The 27,933-nt window shown below is 42.5% G+C and overlaps 1 protein-coding gene across 1 annotated transcript in view; it reads left to right on the top strand.

Moving 5' to 3' along the window:
- RGS9 (regulator of G protein signaling 9) overlaps window positions 1-27,933 on the top strand; it is a 129,155-nt gene that overhangs the window by 43,416 nt on the left and 57,806 nt on the right. Inside the window, exons 3-5 of the mRNA XM_088467998.1 lie at window positions 3,174-3,224; window positions 25,702-25,808; window positions 27,098-27,149. Coding sequence (XP_088324124.1) covers window positions 3,174-3,224; window positions 25,702-25,808; window positions 27,098-27,149 — 210 coding nt within the window. The remainder of the gene's footprint in view (window positions 1-3,173; window positions 3,225-25,701; window positions 25,809-27,097; window positions 27,150-27,933) is intronic.

Genomic DNA, 27,933 nt, shown 5'->3' with positions numbered 1-27,933 from the left:
CAGTAGGCTTTTAAAGTACATTTTAAAATTCATAATTCATTATATGCTAGCAGATAAAAAAATAAAAACTGAGAAAATGCTGTCAACCCAAGTGCTGTGGAAGCTCCAAGTTTAAACAGCTATTTTTTCTTTCCATAACAATTGGCTTTCAAATTAGCCTCTACCTGTGGATCATTAAAAAGAGGTCAACTTTTAAGGATAAAATACTCTTAATTCAAATAACATTGGTCATACTGTGAATCTGTAGGAAAGCTGTGGAAATTAAGACCAAAGAGCATTCTAAGAAAATTAAATAAAGTTATAGGCAATCACAAGATATGAAAAGGCTACAAAATAATATCCAAGTGCTTGGATATCCCAGTGATTACTGTTGGATCAATTGTGAGGAAATGGAAGCTGCATCATTCCTCCCATGCACTGACTAGAAATGGCCTTAACTCAATGTCAGAGTAAGAAGGGGACTTGTGAGGAAAGCCACAGAGAGGCCAACTAGCACACATACATACAACTAGCCTGAGTGAAGGGTGGTTAGAAAGAAGCTATGACTGAAGAAAAGCTACATCAAAGCATATCTAGAGTTTGCCAGAATACATCAGAGTGACCAAGCTAAATGTGGGATAAGGTTTTATGGTCAGATGAGACAAAAATTCTCTGAAATTCAAAAAGCTATGTGTGGCGGAAACCTACAGTCAGGTGCATAAATATTGGGACATTGATAGAATTTTCATATTTTGGCCTCTATTCACCATCACAATGGTTTTGGAATGAAACAAACAAGATGTGCTTTATCTGCAGACCTTCAGATTTAATTTGAGGGTAATTACATCCAAATCAGGTGAACAGTGTAGGAATTACAACGGTTTCTATATGTGCCTCCCACTTTTTAAGGGGCCAAAAGTAATGGGACTATCAAGTCAAAAGCTATTTCATGGACAGGTGTGGGCTATTCCCTCGTTATTTCATTATCAATTAAGCAGGTAAAAGGTCTGGAGTTGATTCTAGGTGTGACATTTGCATTTGGAATCAGTTGCTGTCCACTCTCAATATGAGATCCAAAGAGCTGTCACTATCAGTGAAGCAAGCCATCATTAGGCTGAAAAATAAAAACAAACCCATCAGAGAGATAGCAAAAACATTAGGTGTGGCCAAATCAACTGTTTGGAACATTCTTAAAAAGAAAGAACACACCGGAGAGCTCAGCAACACCAAAAGACCCGGAAGACCTCGGAAAACAACTGTGGTGGAAGACAGAAACCCCTTCACAACAGTTGGCCAACTCAAGAACACTCTCCAGGAGGTAGGTGTATATGTGTCAAAGTCAACAATCAAGAGAAGACTTCACAAGAGTGAATATAGAGGGTTCACCACAAGATGTAAACCATTGGTGAGCCTCAAAACAGGAAGACCAGATTAGAGTTTGCCAAACAACATCTAAAAAAGCCATTACAGTTCTGGAACAACATCCTATGGACAGATGAGATAAAGATCAACTTGTACCAGAGTGATGGGAAGAGAAGAGTATGGAGAAGGAAAGGAACTGCTTATGATCCAAAACATACCACATCATCAGTGAAGCATGGTGGTGATAGTGTCATGCTGTGGGCATGTATGACTGCCAATGGAACTGGTTTCCTTGTATTTATTGATGATGTGACTGCTGACAAAAGCAGCAGAATTAATTCTGAAGTGTTTTGGGCAATATTGTATGCTCATATTCAGTCAAATGCTTCAGAACTCATTGGACGGCGCTTCACAGTGCAGATGGACAATGACCCGAAGCATACTGCAAAAGCAACCAAATAGTTTTTTAAGGCTAAAAAGTGGAATGTTATGCAATGGCCAAGTCAATCCCCTGACCTGAATCCGATTGAGCATGCATTTCACTTGATGAAGACAAAACTGAAGGGAAAATGCCCCAAGAACAAGCAGGAACTGAAGACATTTGCAGTAGAGGCCTGGCAGAGCATCACCAGGGATGAAACCCAGCGTCTGGTGATGTCTATTCGTTCCAGACTTCAGGTTGTAATTGCCTGCAAAGGATTTGCAACAAAGTATTAAAAAGTGAAAGTTAGATTTAGGATTGTTTAGTTTGTCCCATTACTTTTGGTCCCTTAAAAAGTGGGAGGCACATATAGAAACTGTTGTAATTCCTACACCGTTCACCTGATTTGGATGTAATTACCCTCAAATTAAATCTGAAAGTCTGCAGTTAAAGCACATCTTGTATGTTTAATTTCAAAGCCATTGTGGTGGTGAATAGAGGCCAAAATATGAAAATTCTGTCAATGTCCCAATATTTATGCACCTGACTGTATCTCTGTTCATTCTTCAGCAATTACCATCCCAACAGTCTAGTATAGGAGTGGCAGCATCATGGTCCTGGGGTGCCTTTCCACCTCGGCGATAGGGCATCTTATTTAAATCTGTGGTGCAAAATACTGGAGATACTGCAAGACAACCTGCTTCAGTCTGCTTAGGAGAAAGATCACCTTTCAGCAGGACAATGATGCCAAGCACAAAGCCAAAGCCACACTGGCGTGGCCAAACAACAAAAATTTAAATGTTCTACAATGGCCAAGTCAAAGTCCATGTATCAATCCAAAACAGAATATGAGGCACTATTTGAAAATCACAGCCAACAAGCATCATCCAACCAACCTGGAGTAAATCAGCTAGGAAGAGTGGGATAAAAACACTCCCAGGGGTATATTTACTAAAGTTAGAAGTGGTGTTGCCCATAGCAACCAATCAGATTGTACCTATTATCTTCTAGAAGGTGCTAGTTAAATGTTAAGTAGAATCTGATTGGTTGCTATGGGCAACATCTCTACTTCTAAAAACTCTCACTTTAGTAAATTTACCTCTCAGTGTGCAATTACCCCAACAGACGTAACTGTTATTGCAGCAGAAGGTGGTTTTACCAAGTATTAGCCTGAATGGGATTGAATACTTATGCCAACATAATTATTCAGTTTTTATTTAAATAAAAAAAATCTGAAGACAAATAATGAGTTATGAGTTTGAAAATGTATTAAGAGCTAATCTGTGTAATTTGTAATACAGGTAAATCAGTTGACTTTCTAGGGGGTGAATTTGTTTGCAAGCCACTGTATATATTTTATGGACATATGGCACTCGCACTTCACATTAATTCTTACCTATTTATCCCACAGGACATGATATTCTGGAATGGATTATACAGAGGCTGCAGATTACTGATGAAGGTTGGTCTAATTATGACAACTGAACTGCATATTAAGTGCTAAAAAATGTCAAGTTTTTCTATCTCCATATTATACCATGTCACTTTTTATCTAAATGAAAATAGTTTGCAGATATTCTGCATATAGGATTTATTTTTGTTTGTTACATAATGACACCTGTAGGCATGTATAACACCTTTCTTCTGTATTCATGTATATATTATGATAGATAAAGACAAATTAAATAATAGCTGCAGAGCAAAAAAACCTCTTTTTCGCCGCCCTAGATGGTCTGTACATGAAGGTGCGTACCTACTCTTCACAGTTTGGAGACTGCTCTGCAAAAATATCTGAATAGCAGAATTGTGCAAAACATGAAATAGGCGGAGTCCTTCTCCTTTGTCATCTGAAACTAAAAATTAGAAGCACCAACTGGATTTTATTAAATTACACAAACTATTTTTATTGAAAAAGAATCAGACATTTTAGATAGAATAAAATGGAAAAAACTTAGATATAGACAGTTGACACTTGGTGATTCCATTTCGAATAATACAATCAAGATTCTAATGTAATATAGATAAATCACACAAAAAATATACAATAATAAAATAAAATAAACAGTAAATAAAAATTATAGGGGAAGGTTCGGGGGAAGGTAGGTCAGAGGAAAAGGAGGAAAACTAAGCGGTAGATAGATAAGGGGGTGATCTATGGGGCAAATTATCATAGTCTCAAATAGATATTAGAATCAAGAGGAGACAGATACGGGTACAGAATTGGAGCCATTAAACATGGCGTATTGTGTAGAGCCCTTGAACAACAGCCAAGGGGACCACATGACAGTAAAGTCGGTAGGACTACCTTTAGAAAAGGATATGATGTCCTCCATATCCATATAGTAGTCGATCCTCTTAAACCAATCTTTAATGGAGGGAGGGGAGGTGGACTTCCATAAAATAGGGATTACCGCTTTAGCTGCATTGTTCAAGTGTCGCAGTAAGGAGTTCTTGTATGAAGCCACTGAAGAAGAGGTCATGTTTAAGAGCCAAAAACCAGGATCTCTAGGGACCTCTCCCCCCTAGAATTATCTTGGAACATTCAAATACATTTGACCAAAAAGTAACCAGCGAGGGACAATCCCACCATATGTGAAGAAGGCTGCCTGGTGCAGAGTTACATCTCCAACAAACCTTTGGGACCTGCAGAAACATTTTATTTAAAAGAACTGGATATCTATACCAACATGATAAGACTTTGTAGAAAGTTTCAAGAGTAGCTATACAAGAAGAACTGGCAAAGGTGTTATTAAAAACAATCTCCCAAACAATATCCTGAACTTTATCTTGAAGTTCTTTCTCCCACACTGCAGTAAATGGAGGAGGCAGTTCATATAAATTTCTAATAATTAGTGAGTATAATGTAGAAATAGTATGGGATGGAGTCTGAGAGGAAGAACATAAGGATTCAAACAAGGTAAGTGTCCTGGTGAGGTCAGGAAGTTTGCAAGCGGCAGTGATAAAATGCCGTATTTGGAGGTATTTCCAAAATTCGGATTGGGGAAGATGCCATGATTCCTGGAGTTCTGTGAACGAACGCACCTCTGACGAACAAACCATCTGACCCAATCGAAAGTGGCCACCGCTCATCCAATTTTTGAAGGACAGTGTGCAGAGCCCAGGGGAAAAGTCCAAATTCCCAAGAAAGGAAGTAAGAGGGGAAACAATAGATGAAATATGGGGGAGGCGTCGCAATTTCTGCCAAGCGTATAGTGTAGATGTTATAGTGGGGTATCTAACAGTTGGTATTTTGGGAAGCCATGGAGCGAATTCTATGGGTTGAGCCAGACAGCTTTCCTCTAACATTATCCACTATTTGAAACCACTCGCCCGGGTCCACTCAAGAACGCGATTAAGCATTATGGCATGATAATAGCTAGTGATGTGGGGAAGTTGCAGACCTCCATCTTGTTTGCGGCGATAAAGGATAGCATGTTTAAAGCGTGGTGTAGAAGTGTTCCAGACAAATCTACGAATAATGCGCTCCATCTCCTTAAACCATGCTGGAGGTATATGAATTGGAAGGGTTTGCATTAAATACCAAATTTTGGGCAAGGAATTCATTTTGATCACGTTAATTCTGCCGATCCAGGATAAGCAAGTGGTGCGCCAATTGGCCAAATCAGAACGAATGGTTTGCAACAGTGGCAAAAAATTATTCGAGAACAGTTTGGATAGGTCTTTAGTCAGGAAGACTCCAAAATATTTAAGTCTAGTAGGATGCCAAACAAAGGGGAAGGATTGTTTCGAAGAATTTACCAGAGATGGAGGAGCAGTCAGACTCATAGCCACGGTTTTGGAACAATTAATTTTAAAATTTGAAAACATGCCAAATTTTTGAAATTCTGAAACAAGGTTCGGGAGAGAAGTAGCTGGGTTAGAGAGCACTGCAAGAAGGTCATCTGCAAAGAGTGCTAGCTTATATTCCTGATTGCCTATATGAATACCAGAAATGTTCACATTACTACGTATAGCCCTAGCCAGAGCTTCCATACATAGCACGAATAAAAGAGGAGAGAGTGGGCACCCCTGCCTCGTCCCATTTGAAATAGAAAATGAGTCAGAGAGGGATCCGTTTATCCTAATTCTAGCTGTGGGGACATCATATAATGCCAAAATTCTCTGCAGACATGAAGGCCCTAATCGCAAATGACGTAAAAGACCTGACATAAACTACCAGTCGACCCTGTCGAAAGCCTTCTCTGCGTCAGTTGATAAGATAATAGTCTGGGAAGGAGAGAGAGAGGCTTGGTGTATTAAATTAATAACTTTTGTGGTATTGTCTCTGGCCTCGCGACCCAAGACAAAACCAACCTGGTCATCATGGATCAATTTAGGCAGGAATGTTTTCAACCAGTCGGCTAGGAGCCTAGCAAAAATCTTCAAGTCAATGTTTAGGAGTGAAATAGGCCTATAACTAGTGCATAAGGTAGGGTCTTTACCCTCCTTAGGTAAGACAGTAATGTGTGCCTCCAGTGAATGTTTGGAAAAACTCGTACTATCTGAGATTGAATTAAAGGCACGAGTCATAAGGGGTGCCAGTCTATCTTTGAAAGCCTTATAATAGGCTGTAAAAAGTCCATCTGGACCAGGACTTTTACCAGCTGGAGAGGAGGAGATTGCCCGATCCACCTCTTCAATGGAGAAAGGTGTTTCAAGAGAATCAACCTCTTCTGGAGAGAGCTGAGGATAGTTAAGCGATCTTAAATAAGATGAAATCGCCTCTCGGTGGGTGATAATGTCCGAGTCCTGACCCAGGTTCTTAAGGTTATAGAGTTTATCATAGTAAGACCGGAAGGACTCAGCGATTCGTTTAGTTTCATTATGGGTCTGGCCATGTTCGTCTTTTATAGCTTGAATAAATGTGATAGCACGCTGTTCACGCAACGCCCTAGCCAACATCTTACCCGGTCTATTTCCCCATTGATAGAAACGACTACGGCATTTACGGTAGGACAGTTTAATTTTATCCATGGAAAGTTTATGAAGTGCAGCTCTAGCTTCTTCCAATTTAGAATAATAGTGTGGGGATAAGGAAGCTTTGTGGGAAGTTTCCAAGGATTTGATCTCAGCCAAAAGGGCATCTCTTTGCTTCGTTTTCTGTTTTTTTTAAATAGGAGCCTAATTGAATGCAAGTGCCCCAGAGAACACATTTGTGTGCCTCCCACACCGTTACCTTGGAAATATCCACTTGGTCATTTTGTTCAATATAAGAGTCTATGGAGGACTCAATTTGGGATTTGCAATAGGCATATTGTAGAAGGATATCGTTAAAATACCATGATCAAGGATTGAGCGAGTGTTGTGGAAGGGAAAGGGTAAGGAAAACTGGAGCATGGTCAGACCACGTGATAGATCCTATTGAGGTGTTTGAAATGAGATGTAAATGTCTGTGGCTCAAGAAAAGATAATCGATTCTCGAGTAGGTGTGGTGGGGGCGAGAGAAGAAGGTAAAGTCAGATACAGCTGGATGAGCGATCCGCCAGGAATCAGCTAACTGATGGTCGTGAAGGGTGCGTCTCATCCACCTAAACTCCTTCCCTGGCCTATGAGTTGTTTTATTGGAAGTGTCACGAAGAGGATCAAGAGGCCAATTTAAATCACCTCCCACAACCGTAATTCCTTCCAATAAAGTCTCAGCTTTATCTAAAACAGCAGCAATAAAAGAGGTTTGACCAGAATTAGGTGTATAAACGTTCAAAAAAAAAAAGCGCTGATGGTATAGAGTGCATTTAACCAAAATACCTCTACCTTCAACTAGATTATGTATGGAGACATCAGATATCGGTAAGTGGCGAGCAAACAAAACGGCAACACCCAGAGTCTTACTGACTGAATTATCACTAGTAAATACTTGAGGGAAATAAATTTTTTTTAAAGGGGGGCACGATGGACAGATATATCTGCCATCGACTTTGCAGCAGAGCCGACATGATATGTCTGTGAACGACGTCGTTCAGACATATCGCTGGTACACAATGGCCAACGGGCACCCGATACATTGATTTATCGGCTAATATATCTGCCAGTCTGTACCCAGCATAAGAGGAGAGATGTAAGCGAAAGATGGGTGCAGTAACATGGCAGAGCAAATATTGACACAGTTCAAAAACACCTTAATTTCTGAAACAGATCACTTAATATATATTGGATTTGCAGCTGTAACACAATTTTCTGACGTTCCTTTGTATCTGCAGAGAACAGTTTAGCTTATTATAAAATGATTGGCATTTACTTCAATAGCAAGAAAGCCTTAGGGAACGTTGATTGACAGCTATTAAAACAAAGAAACCTCAGCATGAAAAAACAGCATGTGCTCCTTAATTCTGCGATCTACTGTACTTTGTTGTTGTTGCAAAGTGCTTTCTTATAGAGGCTGAATACCTTGCAATTAGCAGGAACATGATTTGTAAATGTTTCCTTGGAAATCCCCAGCGCCTGTAGGCAAAAGGGAAAGAGTAATGCATGGGACTCCAGGTACAGTTTGGGAGCTAAAACATTAAACAAGGTCTTTGTAATCCTAAATAGTTCCATAGTACACAGTATCCTTTCATTCATAACAAATATACAGGTGATGCTAACAAGCAGTGAGCAGGTTCACAAAATACCTGTCTTAGACTTTGCCCTCTCCGGTCAGCCGATGACCTTTGCCTCCTCTCTATGCTGGGGACACATGTAAAGATTTTCTGTCCAACCATCCAACTAGTTGGCTGGTTGGAATGAAAATCTGGTAAGGTATGGGAGTAAATGATGATCAGCAAGTTCCTCCTAAATGCCAGGAAACAGATGATAAATGGTCGGTCAGACAAGTTTGTTAAATGTTTGATCTAAACAATTTGTTCAAACAACAGTTTTTGTCCTTTTTCCGGCGTTTGGGAGCAAATTGCTGATTGTCATTTGCTTTCATACCTGAGCAGGCTTTCATTCCAACCAATCAACTAGTTGGATGGTTGGACAGAAAATCTTTACGTGTGTATGCACCTTAAGTCGATAGGTGTTTGTATGACTACACATGTAATTATGTACTGGTGTAGTTTAGTTACTAAGTTTACTCCATTTTGTACCTTTTTCCTGTTTGGCACTGCAGAACATATTGATGCCCAATAAGTAATAATAATACCACACTCTGGATACTAGTGGGCACAGCTCTTTTGAAGACAATGCTGTAGGATGTTTTATTATAGTGGTTTACATGCATGTATCATTTCCATTTTAAAATCTCAATATATTCTGTTAACTAATGGTGCATACACACGGTACAATAAAAATGCACAATATGAACGATAACGATATCGACTATTGCCCGTGCATGCAGGCCAACCTGGTCGATATCAGGATCGCGGGACGCTGGCTCGCCGTTGGTGGGTTTGTAGTGTGCTGGATGAACGATAACGATCATCTAGCACACCAGGAAGGTGCAGGACGATCAGTCAGCGATATCGTTATGACTGACTGATTGTATCGTGTGTACGTACCTTTAGTAAACACTTCAGATTACTGTATCAAAGCAAACATTTGTTCTAATAAAAGCACAAAAACTATATAATTTGTTTCTGTGATAAATATGTAGCAATTTGTTAACACCACAATGGTCTATGTTCTATCTCCATTTTCAGAGCCCTGTATGTCAGCAGCTCGATGTAACCATTATTTAATTGCCTGTTTCCATACTCCACTACAGTTTTTCCTTGTCCCTTTACTGTACTAAATTGTTTGTAAAGTTTCAGTTTTAGCACATCTTCCTGAACTAATCACTACAGAGAGCTGGAGGGAAGATTAGTGGCAGTGACTTTATAACATCTTTGTTTGGATAATTGGCAATTAGCTCAGTTCTTTCCTTAACATGGTTGATCTGTCTCAGTATATAGAACAATACGTTTGGCTTAATTATTAGTATAATATGTTTAAAGTCAGTGGCAGACGCAGGATTTTGAATGGTGGGTTTCCAATTTCTGAATACAGAGCCAATATATATATATATATATATATATATATATATATACACACACATGCAGTATAGACACATATAGTCACAGTATACACAAACACACATTATATATATATATATATGTGTGTGTGTATGTATGTATGTATGTATATATATATATATATATATATATATACACACACACACACACACAGTATAGACACCTATATACACACACACACATATATACACATATTGCCACATACACAGTATATACAAACGCATATATATATATACACACACACAGTATACACCTACAGTCAGGTCCATAAATATTGGGACATTGACAGAATTTTCAGATTTTGGCCTCTATTCACCACCACAATGGTTTTGAAATGAAACAAACAAGATGTTCTTTAATTGCAGACTTTCAGATTTAATTTGAGGGTAATTACATCCAAATTGGGTGAACGGTGTAGGAATTACAACGGTTTCAATATGTGCCTCCCACTTTTTAAGGGGCCAAAAGTAATGGGACTATCAACTCAAAAGCTATTTCATGGACAGGTGTGGGCTATTCTCTCGTTATTTCATTATCAATTAAGCAGGTAAAAGGTCTGGAGTTGATTCTAGGTGTGACATTTACATTTGGAATCAGTTGCTGTCAACTCTCAATATGAGATCCAAAGAGCTGTCACTATCAGTGAAGCAAGCCATCATTAGGCTGAAAAATCAAAACAAACCCATCAGAGAGATAGCAAAAACATTAGGTGTGGCCAAATCAACTGTTTGGAACATTCTTAAAAAGAAAGAATGCACTGGAGAGCTCAGCAACACCAAAAGACCCGGAAGACCATGGAAAACAACTGTGGTGGATGACAAAATAATTATTTCCCTGGTGAAGAAAAACCCCTTCATAACAGTTGGCCAAATCAAGAACACTCTCCAGGAGGTAGATGTATATGTGTCAAAGTCAACAATCAAGAGAAGACTTCACAAGTGTGAATATAGAGGGTTCACCACAAGATGCAAACCATTGGTGAGCCACAAAAACAGGAAGACCAGATTAGAGTTTACCAAACAACATCTAAAAAAGCCATTACAGTTCTGGAACAACATCCTATGGACAGATGAGACAAAGATCAACTTGTACCAGAGTGATGGGAAGAGAAGAAAAGGAAAGGAACTGCTCATGATCCAAAACATACAACCTCAGTGAAGCATGGTGGTGGTAGTGTCCAGGGCGTGGGCATGTATGGCTGCCAATGGAACTGGTTCCCTTGTATTTATTGATGATGTGACTGCTGACAAAAGCAGCAGAATTAATTTTGAAGTGTTTTGGGCAATATTATATGCTCATATTCAGTCAAATGCTTCAGAACTCATTGGACGGCGCTTCACAGTGCAGATGGACAATGACCCTAGGCATACTGCAAAAGCAACCAAAGAGTTTTTTAAGGCTAAAAAGTGGAATGTTATGCAATGGCCAAGTCAATCCCCTGACCTGAATCCAATTGAGCATGCATTTCACTTGATGAAGACAAAACTGAATGTAAAATGCCCCAAGAACAAGCAGGAACTGAAGACATTTGCTGTAGAGGCCTGGCAGAGCATCAACAGGGATGAAACCCAGCATCTGGTGATGTCTATGCGTTCCAGACTTCAGGCTGTAATTGCCTGTAAAGGATTTGCAACAAAGTATTAAAAAGTGAAAGTTAGATTTAGGATTGTTTAGTTTGTCCCATTACTTTTGGCCCCTTAAAAAGTGGGAGGCACATATAGAAACCATTGTAATTCTTACACCGTTCACCTGATTTGGATGTAATTACCCTCAAATTAAATCTGAAAGTCTGCAGTTAAAGCACATATTGTTTGTTTAATTTCAAAGCCATTGTGGTGGTGAATAGAGGCCAAAATCTGAAAATTCTGTCAATGTCCCAATATTTATGGACCTGACTGTATATACACAGTATACATACATATATATATATATATATATATATATATATATATATTATATGCAGTGTTGCGGCGGCACTCTGGGTGATTTATAAATACACAGACCCTTACAGCTTGATATTAACTATGTTTCAGAATATATATATATATATACCAATTAAATTAAATATCCACTTACCACAAAGCTGTCTTACAGAATAGCCTGTTGCAGTCCGAGGAGCGGACTTGGTGGTACTGCAGCACTTCCCTTGCCTATTTCTCTTAGGTGGCCGCGGCCCACCGCTGCAGGGAAGGAAGTAGGGCCAGCACAGCGTTGTACGTAATGGCGCTGCAGCGTCATTAGTATGACAAGAGTAGCCAGGAGAGGGACCATTCACGGAGGAGGGGAGGAGTCACCAGGAGGGTTACCAGGGCTGGCGGCGGCACTGTACCCCAGCTTTGAGCCCTCTAAACCTCAGGGCCCGGGACAGGGGTACCAGTTTGTACCCCCCTGTCGCGGGCCTGTCCAACAGGTAGTCTGCAGGCGGAGTGGCAGATTGGGCCAGCCGGTGTCACAGTGACGTCACTTGCGCCGGACCCAGCTGCCGCAGTTAATCTGTGTATTCTACAGTTGGGTGGAAGCGCATGACCATTAGAAAAGGCAGCACTGTGACTGTAGACTGGAGCCTGGAGGCGCGGCTGGCCGGGGAGTGAGGAGACAGACAGTACTGTGACACTGCAGTCTGTCTGTCTCAGCCCCGACTACATGATAGCTCGGTGGTCGCGGCCTGCTTCACAAGTGCCGCGTCCGCCGGGCAGATACGATGGGCACCTACAGGCTGTGACTGTGCCTGCCGCTGGAGTTCTCAAAACAGCGCGACGGCCTGGGGCGGCTCTATTAGTGCCGCGGCCGCTGCTTGAAATTTACACAGAGGCCCATTCGCTACTGGCCGGCGCTCATAGGCCTAAAGCTGCCTAAAGGAAGCAGCCGGCCCTGAGGACCCCCCCCCCTGCCGGCAACCCCCACCCCCTTCACCTGCGGCTCCAAGAAAGAGCGCCGGGAATAGTCAGCACCCGGCGGCATCTCAGCTTCTCAGCCGCCTCTCACAGTGCCCCATCGGAACTGCCTGGGAGGAGCTGCACTCCCGCTGCAGCTCCCCCTATGTTCAGCCAGCAGCCAAGCCCCAGCTGGTTGTAAGCTGAACTCCGGGCCCGGCTGCTCCTTCTCTTTAGGAAAAAAAATAATTCAGCTGGGCAGCGATGGAGCGGCGGCCAGGGGGGGTTTCTAGGTACTCGGAAACCCCCCCTGCGTGCGTGTATGAAAGTGGCCCCTGTCAGCTTTCCCCTGGGTGTGTGAAATGTGCACATCTTATAAAATACCAAAGTTGTTTGAAGATTATGGTAGTAAACAGGGTTCTCAGGGTGACCCACGTGACTGACAGTCAACAACACGTGGGTCACAGCCAATCAGCGGCCTCTAACTGTAGAGCGGCCTCTGATTGTCTGGTTGCCTTCGAGAATGACAGAAACCATGCGGTCTCTGTTATTCAGAGCGGTAGAGATGTAGGTGTTAACACATACATCTCTACATGTCCGATATGGATCGGGTATTTGTTTTTATATTCCAAGTCCCATGGAGCCTAAAGGAGCAGGGGCCGGAAGCTACAGCAGGATTTAGGGGAGTATTGGATTTTTTTTCTCACAGGTAAACCCGTGGGAATTCTACTGGAGAAAGGGACGTGAACAACTGGTAGGAGGTAAGTATGTGAGTGTGTTAGCTATGTAATAAACTTTTAAATTCTACAGTGTGTGTGTACTGTCTTTTTTTTTTGCCATCTCCTGGCACTTGTAGTTCGACAAGTGCCAAAGGACAGGCAAGCTATGTAGTAGCTTCTACTGTAAAAAACAATAGTATCATTCTAATTTTCACACTATTACCCCTGAACACACCGGCCACGGGTGCAGGGAAAAGCCACGGGCTTCAGTGTAAGTCTGGGGTGCTCGGGAACTCTTTATTGGGGGTTCCCCACCTCCCCCGAGATCCCCGGCTTGTGCAGACTAGCTTGGAGTGTTAATGTCTTGGTCGGGGAGACCCGCTGAAAGGGTCCTCTGGCTGTGTAGCATTACACTTCGGCTAGATTTAAGTCTGATGCTGGATTTAAAAATAGGGGGAACCCCACACCATTTTTTCCCCCATATATTTAAAACAAAGACTGGCTCTGGGAGCCCAGTGCTGGTTCATAAAATACAGGGGAACCCTACTCGTTTCATTCCCCGTATTTTTAGAACCAGGACTGGGTCAGCAGTCCGTCTCTGGTTATGCTTTTTGGGGGGATCCCTACGTAATTTTTTTTTTAACATTTACCCGCTAGATAGTAATTACAGGCAGAAACATACACAGATCACACTGATCTGTCTATGTTTCTGCCAAACTCGCAGCTCAGGGGTAGTCTATTTAAAACTATCTAGGATGAAGTTTGCTCAAATTACACCCGTGATTATAATCACGATTCTTGGTAAATTCCCGAGTTGTATATTTTCCATGGAAAGTACTTGCAGTTTGGCCGATGGCGTATTGAATCGAGATTGCATTCTCACCCGAGATTTTCTTTGTAAATAGAGAAATCTCTCCCGAGTTTTCCTTTAGTAAATTTGCGAGTTGTAAAAAATGGCAAAACACACCCGAGATTGCAATCTCGACCAAACAAGATTCTTAGTAAATTTCCCCCAAAGTCTATTTCAGCCAACAATAGGTTGTTTTCTACTAGTCCAGCTGACGACTGTACCTGCTAGTACAAACAGGTATCCAGTGCAGGAAAGCATATTGGACCTCATTCAGAGTCGGTCGTAAGCAGCCTCTTGGTCGTACGCATGCGATGTTTCCAAACCACGCATGCGTGCGGTTAGTTGTGCGCATGTGCGTACGTGACCTTGCGATCCAAAATGCTGTCGATCGTGCGGCTTACGAGCAGGAAGTGGCTTCCGAGAGTTGATTGACATGAAAGGCCGTTTGTGGGTGTTGACGGGGGTGGTGGTCTAAAAACGCAGGCGTTCCTCACCGTTTTCAGGGCGTTTTAGGGGCGTACATAAATTACCTGCTACGACCGACATAGAAGGCCGGAAGTAGTAAAACGTCACTCTGCGAGCAGGTTAGAGGCCTGGCTGATCGTACAGCTTGAGGTTGGGTATGTGCTCTCTCAAGCACGAGAGTACAATCGATACTATCGAATGTGACTAATGTTATGTTTGATGTTTCTATTTTGTGCCACACAATGCAAGCAGGTAATAATCGTTTGTTGTTGCTAATAACACTGCTAATTGGCTTGTAATTGATTCAGTTGCGTTTGCATTAGAGAATAAGAATAAATATATTTCATGGGGATGGCTTATTCTATGCGTTTTTTTGTTAATTTTTTATGTAATTTGCACACAACACAAGCGGCCGCAACCATCAGAAGAAAATTAACATACAGCGACTGACAACGATTGACTCGATCGCTAGCTGCTATCACTCGCTAGCTAGAGGAGGTGCATTGTTCACGTATGGGTGTCACTTTGGTTGCGACCGACCGGCCGTGCGATTGCTTCCTTTTTCAGTTTTGCGGTCGTTAGGCGTACGACCGAACGGCCACTTATGACCGACTCTGAATGAGGTCCATTGTCCTCATCTGATCCCTAGTCGGCATCACAGATGGCTTGTAACTCCAGACTTCCAGTTTTAGAAATTTTTTTCATTTAAAGGAGCTAGTACCTTTCAGGTAATGCACTTCACAGCAGACCAGTGTTCCTTTCTTTACAAATTGGCTAACACGGCTCACTTTATGAGTAATATCTGGGCGTGTGCCAACACTTGCCTACATCAAAGTTCCAATGGCTAGGAACGGATTGGGCCGGGTCATCTCAGTCTCTGCCCAAGCTCAGTCTCGCCCTCCCTGCTCTGGCCATCCCTGTCCCCTCTCCACCAGCTCCGCCCCCTCTCGCTTTGTTCCACACCTCTGTCGCTTCGGGCCCTTCCCCCGTTCCCATTCTTACCCCGGCCGGTCCTCCTCTTCTAAGTCTGTTCCATCTCCCTTGCAGAAGCCCCCAGTCGCTGTTGTGCACCCAGGCTTCCACTCCACACACAATGAGGAGACAGGACAAACCTTATATTTTACATATATGCATTTGAATTTGAAACAATAACTTGTGTTATGACTAAGGGGCTAATTCAGCAGTGGATGGAATTGCAAAGCTGCACCCTGTCCTCCACCGCCCCTTAAATGTCTCTATCTGCCAATAAGGCAGAGGCTGCGTGTGATCCTGCAGGACCCGTTCTGCACATGTGCAGAAGGGGTCCTGCGCACGTACAGATTCTCGATAATCTGGAATCTGCATTGAATTTGATTCAATGCTGAAGCAGCATCTAAGACCACTGATGGGGTCAAAACATTTACTTCAAAATGATGTTGAACTTGTAAGCATGACGAATATAGAGTAAACCGTCACTTTCTATTGGTGAGTGCCCCATTCTATATAATATATTGTTATAACTTGGCATAATTTAGCTCAGTAGCAGGTCAGTGCTGCAGTGCCTTTGTGCATAATAAGGGTCCACACGCAACTTTTCAAGTAAACTTTTCAAGTAAAAATAAATGGAGCTTTACTGACAGCATTCAGGAACAAAAATAACAAACACCTAGCCCCCATTCAGGGCACTAACTCACTTCTTGAACCCTGACTATTATGGGCAGCTAGTCTGCAAATGTAGCACAGTCTCTCAAAAGTCTCTGTCTAGTCTCTCACAGGGAACAAACATGGTCTCCTGGTCTTCACACAAAGTATCTTTTGTGGTCCTCCCTGCCTCCTGCAAGTATGGGCCCAGCCTGTAGCTTGTCTGCTACAGCTTCTCACAAACAGTCAGAGTTCCTCTTGCCGGTCTAGACACCGGCCTCCTGGCCCCCACTGGCCTCCAGGCACACTGGGCCCTGTAGCTGCCACAGTCCCACTTGGACTGTCTCCTTCTGGCAGCCTGACTGGTCTGCCTCGTTAGCCTTGCCGGAATTGGTATGAAATACCATCGGCCGCATGGCCGGCGGTTCGATTCCCGTCAGCGGCAGCCCAACAGAAGCAGAGTGCGACGCAGCGGAAGCCCGACAGCGCTGGAAATCCCGATCGTGGATAGGTAAGTATCCACTAACCTAACCCCCCTAACCCTAACCCTCCTTAGGGGTGCCTAACCCTAACTTCCCCCCCAAGTGCCTAACCCTAATCCCCCCTCTAAGTGCCTAACCCTAACCACCCCCTTCCCCGCTGCCTAAACCTAAGTCCCTTGGGGGGTGGCCTAACCCTAAGTCCCCCCCGGGGGTGCCTAACCCTAACCCTCCCTCCCCCTAGCCTGACCCTAACCCTCCCGGGGGGGTGCCTAACCCTAAGTCCCCCCCTGGGGAGCACTAAACCTAACCCTCCACCCCCCCCGCGGCTGTCCGCTCGCGGCGCCCGGCATCACTACGATCGTGATGCCGGGCGCCGGTCTCCCGGCGTCGGGGAAATGCGGGCATCTACATCTAGACGCCCGGCATTTCACCCTTGCCGGGATAAGACAGTCGGGAAGCCGGCTGCCGGTATTTAGGCAGTCGGCTTCCCGATTGCATCCCGCCTTGCCTGACCTCTGTACACGAGGAAGCCTTTAGGTGTCATTACACTTCCTTTTTCTACCCTGTGTGGGCAGATCCCTTCAGCCCCACACAGAATACATGGCTCACTATTGCCATCTAGCGTGATATTGCCACTGTGTGCATACGTGTCTGTGTGGCAATAACGTTCTTAGAAACCATAAAATCTTATAGAATTCTAGAATTCCCACCTCTGCAATATTACTATCAATGAATAACCTCATAGTATATAATGTGAATTTTACAGAACAATAACCAAATTCCAATAATGGTAAATACACTTCCCCAACAGTTTATTTTTTGTTCCTCCGTGTGCCAATGGGAGTGGATCGGCACTATAAATCCAGAACAGGGTGAAGAGGAAACAAGCACCTAATAGTGTAGCATTTTCAGAATTAGTGGTAATTTTCAACAGGAAATCCTTATTTATATATGCATACCAGACATAAACTTGAGGTAAGCGTATTTGTGCAAAAACAATGTCACCTCAGGTTCAGATTTTTTTCTTTAACCAGATGTACAATACTGTGCAAAAGTTTTATGCAGGTATGGAAAAACTGCTGCAAAGTAAAGCTGAGCATCCACTATACAATTTTCTGTCAGATATCTGTCCAATGTGGCTGGTTAGAATGAAAACCTGGTAATGTATGGGCGCAGATGACAGTCGATCATATGATTTTAAACACTGAAAAAAGGACAAAAAAAATTGTTCAAATTGGTTACATTTGTGTGTTTTAACCATTTTGTCTGAACAACCATTTTTGACTATTTTCCAGTGTTTGTAAGCAAATGGACTATTGTCATTTGCTCCCATACATTACCAGGTTTTCATTCCAACCAGCCAGATTGGACAGATATCTGACAGAAAATTGTATATATTAAGAATGTTTTGCAAGTGTTAATTGTTTATTTTTATCAATTAACAAAATGCAAAGGGAATGAACAGTAGACAAATTACATCTAATCTATATTTGGTGTGACCACCCTTTGCCTTCAAAAAAGCATCATATCTTCTAGGTACACTTGCACAAAGTCAGGGATTTTGTAGGATTATAGTCAGGTGTATGATTAACAAATCATACCAAACAGATGATAATGATTATCATTTTCATATGTAGGCTGAAACACAGTCATTAACTGAAACAGCTGTGTATGAGGCATAAAACTGGGTTAGGAACAGAAAACTCTACAAAGGTGAGGTTGTAGAAGACTGTTTCAGGTCACAGTTCATACACCATGGCAAGACTGAGCACAGCAACAAGACACAAGGTCATTATACTGAATCACCAAGGTCTCTCCCAGGCAAATATTTCAAAGCAGATTGGGGTTTCAAGATGTGCTGTTCAAGTTCTTTTGAAGAAGCACAAATAAATTAGCAACTTTAAGGATCGTAGATGCAGTGGTCGGCCAAGGAAACTTAGTGCATAAGATGAAAGACACATCATGCTTACGTCTCTTCGCAATTTGAAGATGTCCAGCAGTGCCGTCAGCTCAGAACTAGCAGAAACCAGTGGGACCCAGGTACACCCATCTACTGTCTGGCCAGAAGTGGTCTTCATGGCAGATTTGCGACCAAAAAGCCATACCTTCGACATGGAAACAAGGCCAAGTGACTCAACTATGCACAAAAACATAGGAACTGGGGAGCAGAAAAATGACAGCAGGTGCTCTGGACTGATGAATCAAAATTTTAAATATTTGGCTGTAACAGAAGGCAGTTTATTCGCCGAAGGCAAAAGTAAAGCATGGTGGAGGTTCCTTGAAAGTTTGGGGATGCATTTCATCAAATGGGGTTGGGGATTTGGTCAGGATTAATGGTGTCCTCAATGCTGATAAGTACAGGCAGGTACTTATGCATCATGCAATACCATCAGGGAGGCGTCTAATTGGCTCCAAATTTATTCTGCAGCAGGACAACGACCCCAAACATACAGCCAAAGTCATTAAGAACTATCAGTGTAAAGAAGAACAAGGAATCCTGGAAGTGATGATATGACCCCCACAGAGCCCTGATCTCAACATCATCGAGTCTGTCTGGGATTACATGAAGATACAGAAGGATTTGATCAAGGCTACAACCACAGAAGATCTGTGGTTAGTTCTCCAAGATGTTTGGAACAACCTCCCTGCCTAGTTCCTTCAAAAACTGTGTTCAAGTGTACCTAGAATAATTAATGCTGTTTTGAAGGCAATGGGTGGTCACATCAAATATTGATTTGATGTAGATTTGTCTTCTGTTCATTCACTTTGCATTTTGTTAATTGATAAAAATAAACTATTAACACTTCTATGTTTGAAAGCATTCTTACTTAGCAGCATTTTTTCCACACCTGCCAAAAACTTTTGCACAGTACTGTGGGCCTGATTCAGACCCGCTCGCAAGCGCATTGTACTCGCAAGCGGGTCGATGGTGGCCCAGTGCGCACGCGCGAGCTCCGAAGCGAGCGCAAAAAGTGCTCGCTCCGGGACTCACTACAAAAGGGACAACTGTCGATGTTGATCGACAGCTCGCCCCATTTTGTAGGCGTGGCGGGGGGTGGCTTCACAAACGGAGGCGTTCCCATGCGAACGCCTGCCGTTTGTGGGCGGCCCCACTGACATCATCAGTGATGTCAGTGAGAGAGCTTCCGGCTCTATTTGAGAAAGAAGCTCTCTGGGGCTTGCGGCCACGAGACCCTACCACAAGGGTCTCATCGCAAGCCCGATGGTCGCGATGGTCTTGACCATCGCGACCATCATCATGGCCGCTCGCAATAGCTGTGGGTGGTAACCCACAGCTATGGGAGCGGCCAAGAGGCCGCAACTAAAAAAACCTGCGCCCGCCCTGATTCAAAGCGAGCGCCTCTGAATCAGGCCCAGTATGTCCACAGTGAGCCCCAGATTGATTCAACTCAGCAATATACAAAAGAGAGACTACAATAGTGCAATAATGCTGACCAATAAAGTGACTTGTGCTAAAAGTGCAATAGATCCTTTAAAGTTATCACATGCTCTTATTATGCAGTTGTATGTACAAAATAAATAATCTTATCTGTCATGTTTCTTATGTCCTATAATGTTAAATGGCTCTTCCACTCCGCACATGTGAAAACATAATTTGTCCACATATGCCAATAAATTTGTGATAAAAATGGTACATTTATTCAAAACAACAGACAGATAACTTCAAAATAAAATATATATATTTGACAAAAATAAAGAAATAATAATAATAAAAAAAAACGTATTAACTTGTTATAGGAAAAAGTATCTGTGCTAGGAGGATTTATAGTCCCAGTGGATTCCCCCGCATAAGGTGTACTCAGCTCTCCAAGTATGTTCCATGTGAGGTAAGTCCAAAAAGTCCATATAGTTGTGAGAGTAGGTACAGATGTATCCTCGCACATCTTTGCTGCAGTCGCACCAAATAACCCTTCTCGATGTGCCATGTCCTATTAGATTCTGCTAGTGCCGGGTGTCTTTTTCGCATAATTTTTTGCCGAAAATGTGATGTGACTAGGATGCACCAGGAGACTGTGCTGACTAATTTGATATGTGACACTTGTATATCTGTGTGCGACTGAGTCTCTGAATCAGCATATGAAGTGCTAAGTTCCATTTACAGACTCAGTTGCACACAGATATACAAGTGTCGCATTTCAAATTAGTCATCACAGTCTCATTATGCATCCTAGTTACATCGCATTGCAACTTAGACCCATTTTCAGCAAAAGTCTGACGCTAGCAGAGTTGCACAGGACCTGGCAGCTCACTCACGCCTTTAATGTTGTTCTGCGTGGCGTATTGAGAATAAATGTAGGAGGACAAGTCTGTAAGGGGCCTTACTTGTTTCATCCTATTCTGAAGTTTTTCAGGGTAGTATAATATCCAATACTACCCCTAAGGAAACGTAGAGCTCCTGCTCTGTGAGTGATCATTTGTATCTGTGGTTTCAAGCTCTGGCACACTTTCAGCTATTGATATGTCCAGCATCACAAGTTTTTGTAGTACTTAGCTTCTTTCTGTTACACTTGCATGACAAAATACCACTTGGGTCACTTGCTTTACATTCTGAAGCCTTATGTCCTCATTTATGACACTTAAAGCACTTGTTCTTGGACTTTTTAAACTTTACACCCTTTGAGAGCAGAGTAGAATTCTCAGCTTTGGTCTCAAAAGGTATGCCCTCTTGAAACTGCAGTAGCTTGACCTGTACAAACTCCGTTGACACCTTGGTAGTGCATGACTCCAAAGCAACTACTAAGAAATCATACTCTACCGTAAGGCTTTGCAGTATCACCATTGCTACCTCCTCGTCTTCTACTTGGACGCCTACTGAAGTTAACTGCTGAAAGATAGATAGCACCATATCTAAATATTATTATTCATAATTTTACATCCACTTAGCATAGGGCCATACAGAGTGTGCCTCAGGATGAGCCTTTGTCCGAATAAGACATCTGTAATGCTACCCACATTTCGTGTGCTGTCACTTTCCCGTGAATAATGGAATACACTTGCTGCTCTACAGCCAGACCTATGGTTCCCATGACTTTATCCACATCATCAGGATTGGGGTTTACTGGATCCCTAGGGACTTTCCATATTATTTCCCTCTTTAACTGCATTTGCATTGCAAACTTCCATGTAGCATAAATTCTCAGAGCCCGTTAGTTTGGTGAATCCAATGGTTCCCGGTGGAACGAAATAAGGTTCTTGGATACAAAAGGTTAATTAAGCCTCACAAACCAGTATCTTGAAAAAAGATGCAAGATATAAAAGAATAATAGTTACTTAGCTTCGGAATATAAAATGGTTACACAATCCAGGAGCCTCTATCTCTGGACGAACAATTCCCTGGCCACCAGCTGCAGTCTGATCCAGGCATAGGGCAGGCCGCTCGAATCTCCTTTGTCTCTTGTTTATATAGCATCCTACTTGTCATACCCAGCTAACTTTACTAATATGGGTATGAACCTATTTCAAACTACTCTATTGGTTAACTACTGATAAGAACTTTCTAAAACTTAACGCAGGCGTACATCGCAAAAGACAACGCCTAAAGGATTTATGGCTTGTCTGCTTTCCACATTCCTGTACCACTTCATGTCTGATACACACATAAGAACCATGAATGAAAATGGCTGTCAGTAGCCATTTTGCTCTCCCAATACACCAATACTTGCATTAGTAGCATACATTTTTACCTATGGTATGAATAAAGGTCTTTTCTGTACTCACTGAAGTCCTTTTATTCCGTGTTGCTGCGTCAACTGCATTATTGGTATCTGTTATCAACCCACTGGGTGCAGTTGAACCACAAGTAACAGACTGTAATAGTAAATTTAGAATTATATTTATTGAGGGATGATACAATGACGGAAATGCAGGTAAGCTTGATAAAGCAGATGAATTTAGCAATATAGATGAAATTGGCAAAGCAGACTAAGGGGAGTACTGCAATAATAATATTAGAAGCAGAGTGAATGGCAGCCATTCCTTTGCTTGACAGACACAGAGCACAGCAACAAGTAAGAACACAAGTCTAGAAACAATGGTAATACTACATAGCAGGAGGATAACCTGAAAAGTGCCAGAGTTCCCTTGGTTTGGCAGGCACAGAAATATTAACAGCAATCCAGAAATATTGCAGGAAACATTACAGGAACATTGGTCCATATATATGAGCAGGAAACATTGGTGACACAGCAATGAGTGCTGAGTTCAGGCAGACTAAATTGGTGTTATGTTCTGGGTTGTTTGTTGGCCCTAGGTGGAAGCAGGAGCGATCACAGAAGCAGATTTGAAAATAAAACTAGGATCTTTAATAAGTGCTTGAGTAGACATATAATGTGGCAGAAAATAAAAGTCCAGGAATATATAAATGTGCACAAGAGTTCTGTGGTGGGAGCAAAGGGTTAATGTCCAAGTAGAAACAATTAGAGCTGTCCAGGTGTGCAGGTAGTGAAACTGAAAATAATCAAGCCAGGTTTGCAGGTAGTGAACTGAAAATAATCAAGCCAGGTTTGCAGGTAGTAAACTGAAGCGCAGGATGTCAGCAGGCTCAGGCACTCAGGTATGGCAAGGGTGATGGAGGAAGCGGGGTAGTCCAGTGGGAGCTAGGAGCTGACAGGCAGACTGGCAGACAGCGAATTCACAGGAACAGGAAAGCACAGAGAACTCCCTCTCAGCTAGGCTGAGATGCACGTTGCACTGGCAAAGAAGGAAGGCACTGACCCTTCCTAAATACCCCATGCCGTGCTGTTACTGGCCGGAGGGAACATGTGACTCACCAGGATTGGCCAGCCGCATCACATGGCCAGAAGGCAAGATGGCGGCGCCCATGCCAAACGGAACGGAGACGTCGCCAGGCCTCACCAGCGCAGAGTGACAACAGGGCCGCACAACAACGCGCGCAGCCAAAGCCCCCCGCCAGACACCAGCTCCGCCACCAGACAGCCCGCGCCACAACCACCTCACAGGTAACACCCGCCTAGCGCCATGCTGAAATACCCTGGCCGTGACAATAGGCAGGTGTCAGGTGTAGTTTATACTGGTGATTGACTCATCCATTACCTGACCCCTGGTTTCATAAAGAGTCAGAGGAGCAACACCTCTGGTAAGGACCAGTACCGCAGTTCACATAACAAAAAGGCCTGGCGACCCCTACTGGCGGGGAATGGATATTGCCAGATAACATGACAGAACAGTGCAGAGTTCTAATGGTGCGTACACACGGGACGAGTAAAATGCACGATGATATCGATCATATCGTTATCGTTCATATCATGCATTTTTTGGTCCCGTGTAACCCACCAATAACCTGCGATGCGCGGGCACGTATGGACGATAATGATATCGTCCATCTCCTGTGCATGCAGGCCAACCTGGTCGATATCGACCAGGTTACTATAGGGTCGTTGGCTGTCGTTGGTGAGTTGGTGGTGTGCTGGATCATCGATATCGATCATCCAGCACTCCGGGAAGGTGCAGAATGAGTTAGTTAGCAATATCGTTATCGCTGACTGATCGTACCGTGTGTATGCACCATTACAGTATAGTTTTTCAGCACACGCTGGCAGCTTGGGAGTTTGGCAGCCTGGGCCCATAACCTATTGAGAGAACCTATAACTGTTGATGTAGGTGGCGGCAGTGTGTGAATGATGTCAGTCCACACATTAAATAGCTTAACCAGATCTTTGGGTTATTAAACAGGTAGAACAACTGGGTGTGTGACAACACAGGGTTAATGCAGCACATCTAAAATACATGCAGTTTGATACCTATCCAGCCAGGAGCAGGTTAACGGAGGTAGCGTTCTGTGCTTGGGCTTTGCGCAGCATAATACTGTATACACGCAGTGGTGGTAGTAGGACTTGTCAGCGGTGGTTACACAGTTATAAGTGGTGTTGACACAGTGGTTAGTGGTGACGACGTAAGTTCATTGACACACAGGGACACTCGTGGGCACGTCCTACTACTAAGGAGGAAGAAGAAAGCTTGGTAAGCCGCTCATGCGCATTGAGTCGGAGGTCGCGCATTCTGTTACTATGGAAACGGGACCTGATGAGGAAACAGCAATCTCCTCCAACAAATCTTTCCATCTATTATTGATTCTTTATAGTTATGATATGTTTCCATTAATACATATGTTCTTTTGTGTTTTAAGTGTACTTTTTCTGTAAGGCCCTGTATGTTTTCTGTTTTACTAATAAATATGCACAGTAATTATTCAGCAAAATTGTATTTTCTAAATTACACATTAAAAATCAGGAAAGAAATATAAGATGAGACTCGCATATCATTGCTGGTAATTGTAGTCCTCTGCATTGCACTGGGGGACATCCTGCATATACAACTGACAAATTTCTGTAGATGAGATCTCCAGCTACAAAACCTTTTCACGAGCTGTAATAGTTTTTGGCTCATTTACAAGGTGTCAAACATTGTGGATCCACACTTCGGGGTAAATTTACTAAAGTGAGAGTTTTTAGAAGTGAGTTTTAAAAGTGATGTTGCCCATAGCATTTAAGTAGCACCTTCTAGAAGATAATAGCGAGAATCTGAAAGGTTGTTATGGGCAACATCACTTTTAAAACTCACTTCTATAAACTCTCACTTTAGTAAATTTACCCCTTCTAGTTGTCTTAATAAACTCCCATTTTCCCTGGACAATCAGTCTTTGCCTAGACCAGCTAACTTACTACTGGTTTAGCTGTGCGCACTTTTCCACCTCCTCAGATGCCACCTTGCCCTGTAGGTCCTTTACTTTCCTGTAACATGATGCAGTTACGTGCTGTGGTCTTACCTGTTACTTATCACAGCCCCACCTGTTCTCCCCCCATTTCATAGCACAGGCAAGAGCCAACTGTGTGTATATAAAGTGTATTTATTTGTTGTGTTACTGTCCTTTTAATATCTCTACTGTATTCATTGTTTTGCAGAAGGGCAGCATCTTGGTAATCTGATGGTGAAATGTGGCTACATCTACCCTTTGCAGGAACCCACAAACCTCATTCTGAAGGCAGACAACAGCCTATACAGGTTCCAGGTGTGGGAGATACTGCTGGGGTGTAATGATGGGGTGAAGGTTTCTGTTGACAAAGAAACTACTGGGGTGTAATTATATTATATAATTATAGTATTATAATGATTGCATAAAGGCTACAGTTGTGGGAGCACTGCTCGGTTGTAGTGATGGGTTGAATATTTCATGTGTAATGATGAGTAAAAGGATCCAGGTGGTGGGGTATCAAGATAGGGGAACAGGTTCCAGGTACATAGAATTTTGCAGCTGTGTAAAAGAGGTGGTGCAGGCTCCAGGTATGGGGAATTCTGAAGATGTGAATTTTGCATACATCAGGTATACTGCTGGGATGTAATGATTGGATATAGGCTTCTGCTGCTGGAGAAACTGTTAGGGTTTAATGATGATGTGAATGTTCCACGCGTTAGAAATACTGGATGGAGCAAAAGTTCCAGGTGGCAGGGTAAGGCTGGAGTATAAAATGGGGGTGCAGGGCAAAGGTGTTGGGGGTACTGATTGTTATTTTGTGTATCAATGAGGGGGAAGGTTCCATGTGTGAAGGATATCACTGGGGTGTAACGAAGGTGTATAAAAGAGGTGGTGCAGGTTCCAGATGTAGGTTATTTTGTAGGTGTATAAAAGAGGTGGTACAGCTTCCAGGTATAGGTTATTTTGTAGGTGTATAAAAGAGGTGGTGCATTTTTCTGGTGTAAGTTATTTTATAGGTGTACTGTATAAAAAAGTGGTGCAGGTTCCAGGTATAGGTTATTTTGTAGGTGTATAAAAGAGGGGTGCATTTTTCTGGTATAAGTTATTTTTTAGTTGTACTGTATAAAAAAGTGGTGCAGGTTCCAGGTATAGGTTATTTTGTAGGTGTCTAAAAGAGGGGGTGCACTTTACAGGTGTGGGCTATTTTGTAGGTATATATAGTAAAAGAGTGAGCACAGTTTCTAGGTATGGGCTACTTTGTAGGTCTATACAGTAAAAGAGGCAGTGCAGTTTCCAGGTATAGGCTACTTTGTAGGTCTATACAGTAAAGGAGGCAGTGCAGTTTCCAGGTATAGGCTACTTTGTAGGTGTATAAAATAGGGGGTGCAGTTTTCAGGTATGGGCTATTTTGTAGTTGTGTAATGGTACAATATATGAATATTATGGTAGCGCATAGTGTGTGCTGGTAATACCTGCCTCTTCTATAGATAGTTGTATTGTAATATGTCACATAGCATATTCCAGTAATATTAATGTAATAATATAAGTTTGACTAGAGGGAATGAAATTAAAATTAAAGTTAATATTTGGTTTCGTCCCTTTAGACACCATATTTTTGGCCAACACAACAGTGGCCTGCAGAGGACACAGATTATGGTGAGTATAAAGCCTATGTCCTGTACTAGCTGGTCTAAGACAGTTACTGTATATAATAACAGGAGGTGGGAGACTTTTATGTTTTACAGGAGAAGGCAAATACTGAGGAAGATTGTGGATTGGATTTTACCAGTCAATATGTGACATTTATTGTGTTTCAGAGGCATATACCAGAGGAGGATTCCCATACAATGCTCTAGCTAAGATAATAATGCAGGACATTGCATTTACTGTACCTCTGTGTGTACTTTCTATAATAATCTGTACCATCAAATTGATAGCAAGCAAAATATGTAACATTTCTGTTAATGAATAATCAGACCCTGATACAATAGCACAGTCATTTTAAAGTTCTTATATATCACATTTATAAAGTGCTTCCCCCTTATAATATAGCGTACAGGCCAAAACTAGTGTTAAAGTGAGGGCGGCATTAGAAAGAGAGTGGCATATATTGGTATACAATGAAACACTGTAATACACTTTTCTTCTGAGAACATACCTATGGTAATTTACTGGGGAAGGTAGAAGGAGACTGTGGGCCTGATTCAGAGTCGGACGCTATTTGCGCTCGCTCATTCAGAAAAAGGGGCCGGCTATTTAAATTGAGCACTCGTTCTTTGCGGTGTGTTGACGCCTCTATGTCTGAGCGAGCGAACGAAACATGTGCTTGCTATTTTGTAAAGACGCCCCCTGGCCGCTCGCATCATACGTCATCTCCGCTATTTATTTGATTAATCGAGTACATCGAAAGGCGTATGAACTGCTCGCAGTGCTTGTGGTA

This window comes from Taudactylus pleione, unplaced genomic scaffold, assembly GCF_031769625.1.
Source record: "Taudactylus pleione unplaced genomic scaffold, aTauple2 ptg000012l, whole genome shotgun sequence".
In the NCBI taxonomy this organism is placed as follows: domain Eukaryota; kingdom Metazoa; phylum Chordata; class Amphibia; order Anura; family Myobatrachidae; genus Taudactylus; species Taudactylus pleione.
This window is presented reverse-complemented; position numbering and strand designations above follow the sequence as displayed.